General features: G+C 30.3%; 1 protein-coding gene across 1 annotated transcript in view; it reads left to right on the top strand.

Annotated features, from left to right (window-relative positions):
- The window catches only part of LOC110020579 (protoheme IX farnesyltransferase, mitochondrial-like), a gene marked incomplete at its 5' end in the record, with an annotated part of 39401 nt that overhangs the window by 14004 nt on the left and 16969 nt on the right, over nt 1-8428 (top strand). The window contains 2 exon segments of the mRNA XM_020718723.1: nt 2683-2820; nt 2955-3088. Coding sequence (XP_020574382.1) covers nt 2683-2820; nt 2955-3088 — 272 coding nt within the window.

Here is an 8428-nt window from a genome sequence, read left to right as displayed (position 1 = left end):
CGTCTTAGAGAGCCGTCTTAGATGGTTTGGTCACATTAAACGTTGATCATCTGATGATCCAATTAGGATAGATGTTGTTTTAGATTCGACTTATGTTAAGAAAGACAGAGGTAGACCTAGGAAGATTTGGGCTTATTGCATAAAAATGATCTTAATTTATTCAAATTAAATGAAAATGACACTAAATAGGATGCAATGGAGAAAATGATTCATGTAGCCGACCCCACTTAGTGTGATTATGGCTTTGTTGTTGTTGTTGTTTGTTAAAAGTAGGAATTTGTGATTTTGAAAATGTGGTCCAAGTCATGTAACAAGCAATAAGCTTTTTTTTTCTAAATAAAACTGTTGTTGTATGGGCAATTTCTTCTAGTTCTCTTATTGTTCAATTAGGAGCTTGAAGATTTTTAAGGGACCATCTCTTTGTTCACGCCGGAGGTTCATTTACTAGTCTTTTTTCTTTTACTTTGTTTGTGCTCTTTAAATATTGATTTGACTTGCATGTGAGATTGATATTTCATCAAATTTAATATAGTTTGTTTTTTTTTTCATTAGCATGATTTTAAATTTTATGTTTTGAATTTGTGCGCATTATTTTTAGTTATCATTTGTTCTAGTTTTCATCAAGTCACAAAAAGTGCCTAAATTCTGAGCTTGTGATTTGTGACTTTTAAGTGTATTTGAATGTTGTGCATCTCAGTGTAGAATTGTAATCGCCAAGGTTTTGAAAATTAGGCCTGGCATTAAACTGGAAAGAAAAGTTCAAGCAAGCTTCAAGATTCAAGTTTCAAATCCAGTCGAGGTTGAACTGAATGATACAATGAATATTAAAATTATAATATTATGAAAAAAAATGACATTATAATGTTACAATAATGATATTTCATCAATTTCATATAAAGTGTTTTCTCTCTCTCTCTCTCTCTCTCTCTCTCTTTCTATATATATATATATATATTTGAAAGCCCAAAAAGACACAAAAACCACAAATGTTCTATATATATATATAGACACACACACACATAGCGACACACACACACACAGTGACATACACAAATACTTGCCAAAATATTCAAAGCACAATTCTATTAGGATGGAACATCAATAACAATCAAAATTAGAAGAAATTCCACCAATTTCTCTTCCTATATTTATAAGGTATTCAACTTCAAATTTGATTATATAGATTTAAATAACTTTTTAATATTAATTTTTTATTTATCGCGATTTAATCAAAATCAAAAAGTTATAATTTTATCAATATTAGAACCAGATTGTTTATCAATAATCTGATTGGTTTTGTGGTTCAACTGCCAGTTTTGATTGGTCTGTGTGAATGCGATTTTGGAACTGGATTGGACCAGTATAGGACTGTTTCACAGTTGAGTTGATTGAATTGATTGGTCTATTCCAAGTTTTAAATCCATAGTAATAGCAAACCGAAGTCCTAAAGTAGCCTTGCAAAAATGGTTGTCATGCTCGTTGAAAAAAAAAATAAAAAAGCCGAGGATAGTAGATTTAAATTTCTTCATGGGATCATGTATAAATAATTAGTGATCATGTAAAAATAATAATTTGACATGCAATAGAATAATATTGGCACTTTCACTATAAATTCACTATAAAAAGAATCACTATAAAAAGAATCGTTTTATTATTACTGCCAAATAACGCATTTTCCAGACTGCTAGGGCTTTAAGCAGATGAAACCTTTAAACATTCAATTGTCATGTATAAACAAGTTATAGATCATGTATTACTTGCTTACTATGAAATATTTAAGCATACGTCATTTTAAATCAAACATGCTTTTTCAATAATTAACTTATCAGTTAATCTGTAAGGCCGTGTATGTTCTTTAATGTAATTGGAAGTTTCACTTCTCTAGTTTATTATATGTATAAGATGCATGCTTTAAGATAGCTTTTTCCAACAAGCTAACTTCATCAATATGCTTGTGTTCTATATCACACAAATGCTTACTTTTTTACAACTTTGTTGCATCACAGTGAGAAAAGTTATATTATAATAACGCATGGTTTGATACACCACTAGATTTTGGTTTTTTCAGAAGTTAAGAAGGTACGATTGATTTTTTTTTAGGAAGATTTACATACATACCACTTAGTACCCATGTATTTACATATACAACACCTAAACTTCAATTTTTACATACATGACACCTTACCTATGCATGAAAAGGTGTATTTCACTTAAAAAGTTAAAATGGTAGTGTATTTGATATGGTATCAAAGTTTTGTGGTATAAATGTAAAAAAACAAAGTTTAGGTTTTAGATGTGTAAATACACCAGAATCGGGTGTTAAGTATGTAAATGCCTTTTCTTTTTTTTATCAACTGCTTCAGAGTTAGCAATGCTGCCTTGCCAGCTAGTCTAAATTCGCATGGTCATTTCTAGGATGATCTGATTTGTGCTGACATTGTTATTATTTTAAAAATGATTACTTTTATTGAGCATTGTTGCGGCGTCAGTGAGCACAGTTAGGAAGTCTTGCTTGTCTGCCATGCCCTCTATTAATTACGTTATTCTTAATCTTGAAAATTAGTACACCTTGTTTAAAATGCTCGGTCTGGAATGTGTCTCTTCAGTTGGGCTTTTAGTACTCTGCTTAATCCAACAATACAAATATGTGTGTTCTTGAGAATACTTCTGGGAATTTAACAGGTTTTTGAGGTACAAAATGATGCCAAAATGAAACGTACTAGGCAGAGACCCTTACCTTCATGTCGTATTGGTGTTGCTCATGCAGTCATGTGGGCATCCAGTATGGGGTTTTCTGGCACAACTTTGTTGGCTTGGAAGGTTTGATATTAATGCAATCAATAGCTGTTTTAATGTGATTTATCAGGATTTCTTTTCTAGGGATTTTCTAAAGTTTATTCAAGTCATGTTATTTACTAATATTTGCAATAACTTTATTGACAAGGTCTTTGCAGGCTAATTACTTGGCCGCTGGGCTTGCGGTTAGTAATCTATTTCTTTATGCTTTTGTTTATACTCCCTTAAAGCAAATTCATCCGGCTAATACGTGGGTTGGAGCAGTTGTAGGTGCTATTCCTCCACTCCTTGGGTAAATTTCAGCTCTATTGCATTTTCTTCAATGAATTTCATGTTACAATTAACTTCACTGTTTGAAGTGTTAAATTGAATGTTCAATAACTTTTGCAATTGGTTAGATTGATATCATTGAATAAGGCATTAAGCACTACAATGTAGTATTTTACTGCTAGTCAAACAGTTTATGCTTTACTCAAATGGGATTGTCTGGGCGCTTGACCCTCACTCGCTAAATGTTTGATTTAAAATAATACCTAGTGAAACCCCATTTTGCATTTTTTTTGCTTTTCTGTATTCCCCGCCACCTTTTGGATATTTAGGGAAACCCCATTTTGCACTTTTTTTGCTTTTTCTGTAATCCCCACCACCTTTTGGATATTTACGGTGCATTGTGTTTCATATCTTTATTAACTTTTGATGATTACCCATGCCCCTCCAGTTCACTTTAATCCTACTCATCTCTATTTTTGCTTATGTCTCCCTGATTCACCTCTTCTCATCTCATTTTCTTAATGTCTGTCGTTTGGTTTGCTCTAAAAAATTGCGTTACATGTATATTATTGCCATATTTTTGTTTCATGAATGGGCCTACATTTTTGGTTGTTATTATATGTCTTCATTGATACGCTCTGTATGTCCTAGCACGTATTATCCATTATATTTCACTGTTTGCTATATTTTGTAATCATGCCCCATATCTGTAACTTACTTTATTTATTGTCTCAAGTGTTCCATCATATTTTTGTTTGATGAAGACTTATCGGACCATCTAAAAAAATTTTCATCACTTTAAAAAACAAAATAGCTGTCTTCTACTGAAATGCCCTAAATTTGGATGCTGAGGATCGCCTAAATTATAAAAAAAGAAAATCCAGTTTTCAGAAGATTAAATTGATAATATGGTCAGCTTCTATCACTTGCTGAAGGAAAACCAAAAAGGGTTGGTTAAGCTGCTTCCAAGCTGCCCAAATAAAGTTTCCCAATAAAGGGTAATATTTTGAGATTTATTTGAGGCTGACAAAATTGATAGCTTTAGGATTACTAAATAAAGAATGAAAGGAGCTCCAGATTCATGTGCTAATATAAGAAAAAATATCTGTCATGAGTTCTTGTGGTTAACATGGAAAGGAGAGTTCCATGAAGTGTTACTTTCTTCACTAGCCAAGATAAGAAGTTTGGAAAGTAGTTTTAGTTGTTAGAGTTTAGGTAATTAGTAAGTTCTGTATTTTTTTTTGGTAGTTTTGTGTATAAATACCCATTAAGGGAATGAACAAACAAAACTTTCTAGCTACTTTCTCTTTTTTATATCCTATCAAAGTAATGTTAGCGTCCATTTTTCAACCTTTTTTTTAATCTTTTATTCTTATTATTATATCTGATTTTTTCTGCTTACTCTCAAAAGCGGTAGCCATCATAAATGTTGAAATATAAACTAGTATTGTCCAAGGAGAATTTCAGGGGTCATAAATCTCTAATCATTTCAATTAAAAATGCTATCTGAAGTAGTCTCAGTTTGTGAATCCTTTTCAGAAAGGAGAAGGAAAAATTTGCCAGCTTGTTAATTCTTCTCCAGATTTGAACGGCCCAAGCTTTTGGACGAAGTACATGTCATGAGCATGTCATGATTGTGAAAATTCATAATGTTTAAAATTAGTGGACTCTGCATATTCTTCACAATCACAACGAAGCCTTATAAACATTTAAGTAGACTTATTCGGAAGTTAAAGATGCTACTCTCATCTATGACGGAAAGAAGACTCAAAAACCAAATAATGTATATCATTGAATATTTTAATGTAATGAAAGTTTATTCATTGGAATTAGAATATATATATTTTTCTCGCAGAACTTAATATTGAATTCAACTTAATTTGAATTAAATTTTGAGCAGAGAAAGTGCACCATTTTAAATGAGGTTTTCTTCCACGTGAGCCGAAGTGGGAAGATGGATGATAATGTTTAACAAATCTAGCTCTGAAATGTTGGTCATGACAATAGAAATTAAAGATAAGGCGCTTATTATCATTAATCCTTCTCAAACAAGCATGCATGCATGTATATATATATATCTCAAAAGCCAATAAAGGGTAATATTTTGAGATTTATTTGAGGCTGACAAAATTGATAGCTTTAGGATTACTAAATAAAGAATGAAAGGAGCTCCAGATTCATGTGCTAATATAAGAAAAAATATCTGTCATGAGTTCTTGTGGTTAACATGGAAAGGAGAGTTCCATGAAGTGTTACTTTCTTCACTAGCCAAGATAAGAAGTTTGGAAAGTAGTTTTAGTTGTTAGAGTTTAGGTAATTAGTAAGTTCTGTATTTTTTTTTGGTAGTTTTGTGTATAAATACCCATTAAGGGAATGAACAAACAAAACTTTCTAGCTACTTTCTCTTTTTTATATCCTATCAAAGTAATGTTAGCGTCCATTTTTCAACCTTTTTTTTAATCTTTTATTCTTATTATTATATCTGATTTTTTCTGCTTACTCTCAAAAGCGGTAGCCATCATAAATGTTGAAATATAAACTAGTATTGTCCAAGGAGAATTTCAGGGGTCATAAATCTCTGATCATTTCAATTAAAAATGCTATCTGAAGTAGTCTCAGTTTGTGAATCCTTTTCAGAAAGGAGAAGGAAAAATTTGCCAGCTTGTTAATTCTTCTCCAGATTTGAACGGCCCAAGCTTTTGGACGAAGTACATGTCATGAGCATGTCATGATTGTGAAAATTCATAATGTTTAAAATTAGTGGACTCTGCATATTCTTCACAATCACAACGAAGCCTTATAAACATTTAAGTAGACTTATTCGGAAGTTAAAGATGCTACTCTCATCTATGACGGAAAGAAGACTCAAAAACCAAATAATGTATATCATTGAATATTTTAATGTAATGAAAGTTTATTCATTGGAATTAGAATATATATATTTTTCTCGCAGAACTTAATATTGAATTCAACTTAATTTGAATTAAATTTTGAGCAGAGAAAGTGCACCATTTTAAATGAGGTTTTCTTCCACGTGAGCCGAAGTGGGAAGATGGATGATAATGTTTAACAAATCTAGCTCTGAAATGTTGGTCATGACAATAGAAATTAAAGATAAGGCGCTTATTATCATTAATCCTTCTCAAACAAGCATGCATGCATGTATATATATATATCTCAAAAGCAACCTATGCCCTAATTTCTGCAAGAAAAAAGGATATATCAAAGATAACTATTAGAAACTTCTCCAAAAGCCTCAATATTATGGTGAAAATAAAAAAGGCCAATTTAAAGGGTCATACTATCTCATTGAACTAAAAGAAATCAACTTAGAAAAAATTGATAAGCTAAGAAATTTTCTTAATTCTTTGAAAAAATCTTTCTGGTCATGCTCTCTAGAGCAAAATTGTACAAATTTTTGTACTTTTAATTCCTCAAATTATTTCCCGATAACTCATAAAATAAATTATGCAGCCATTGATGACCTAAAAATCATGTCAACATTTTTCAGTCGTACAAATATCATCACAGTAACATAAAAAATATAGGTAGCTGATAGCTCTTTAAACCATTATTGTAGGCCTAGGGAATCTCTTGTTCTTTTCTATACATGCAACAATATGCTACATGTGCCTAGCTTAGCATTGAATATTTTTTTGAATTATAAATTCACTGATGACCACATCTGTATAATGATAGTTTTACTAATTCATGTACATTTTAATACGCCACTACGAGGAAGATGATTAGTCAAGTAAGAGAAAAAGATGAGCTATACTTTCTTAATGACAATGATCATTTATCTTGCTCCTTATATATTCTATATACAAAGACATCATTTTGGATCATCATTATAAACTAGGGCATCCTTTTCTTATTTCCCTCTCTTTTTGTAAATTTTAATGTTGAACTTTTTCATTCTAAGACTTATGAAATTATTAAACATCGTAGAGCTCTGTCTTGGAAGTGAATTTAGATCCTCTTCATCTTTTAGGGTTATTCACTTGGAGATATGGGAATTTTCAAATTCTTAGTATTTTTAGTGCTAAATGATTTTCATATTCATTGATAATGTTCCTCTTATGTTGCATGGATACAAAATGGGGACATAGACATAACAAAACACAAATAGCAGACCTATTTATCATTGCAAATATATGACACGAACACGCATTAGATGCATCATTTCGATAAAAATTATTAAAAAATATATAAAAATTTAACAAATAATACAAAAGAGAAAAATTACTAACATTATCTTTTAAAAACTAAGTGCCCATTTTGCATCAATTTTGTTTTTTGTTTTAGTTGATATAATTTTTTTATATTTTAAATTTTTGTTTTTAATAGTAAATCAAATTGTATTTAAAATAATAAAAAACGTATAAAAAGATAATTTAAGTGTTTTTAAAAACAACCTCAATCAAACATGTTTTAATTTAAATCAAAACAATAAAAAAATAAAATAAAACCAAAAAATAAAAAATAAAAACAAAAGTGAACCCAAATCATTCTTATGACGTTATAGATAATTGTTTATTTTATGAAATACAAAAAGTAAGAATATATTATTTTGTATTACATCAATGTTTGAATGTTCTTAATTAACTTTTCTTTGAACAACAATAACAAGATTTTATCCCACTGGAGTTCTACATGAAACATTTTCTCTATTGTGTCTTATTGAATGTCATATTTTCCATTAATTCTAATAAATTAAGATCATTTTTATACAGAGTGCCCAAGTTTTTTTAGGTCTACCTATATCTTTCTTAACATAAATCAAATTTAAAGCATCTACTCTCCTAACAGGGTCATCAAATAGTCTACATCTAATGTGACCAAACCATTTATGGCAATGCTCTCTAATCTTGTTTGTCACTAGAGCTACTCTAACTCTTTCAAGGATATATTCATTTCACATTTGGTTTCTAAGTGTAAAGCCACTCATCCACCTTAGCATTCTCATCTCAAAAACACTTAATTTTAGCTGGTCCTTTATGGGTCAATTGATTTAGTACATTATCTAAATGAAGCTAAATGTCCCCTTAAAAAAATTCGATAAGAGCCCATAAAGTGTCCAATTAAGAGCTCATTCAAAGCTCTTAACAAGTGTCATGTCAAGAAGGAACAGTTGAATTCTTATTTTATTTTTTATAATTCAATTTCAATTTCTAGGAAGTTTGAATTTTCAAACTTAAAGGTTTTTTTGACTTGTCATAAAAAATAATAAAATAGAAATGTGGTTAGCACATTTCTCCATTATTTGCCACCTAGCATTCCCTTCAAAATTTTTCTCCTTTTACATTTTTTTGATTGTAATTCCTATAAATAGGATTGATATATAATGACTTTTCATTAG

Source organism: Phalaenopsis equestris, unplaced genomic scaffold (genome assembly GCF_001263595.1).
Source record: "Phalaenopsis equestris unplaced genomic scaffold, ASM126359v1 Scaffold000103, whole genome shotgun sequence".
Taxonomy (NCBI): domain Eukaryota; kingdom Viridiplantae; phylum Streptophyta; class Magnoliopsida; order Asparagales; family Orchidaceae; genus Phalaenopsis; species Phalaenopsis equestris.
This window is presented reverse-complemented; position numbering and strand designations above follow the sequence as displayed.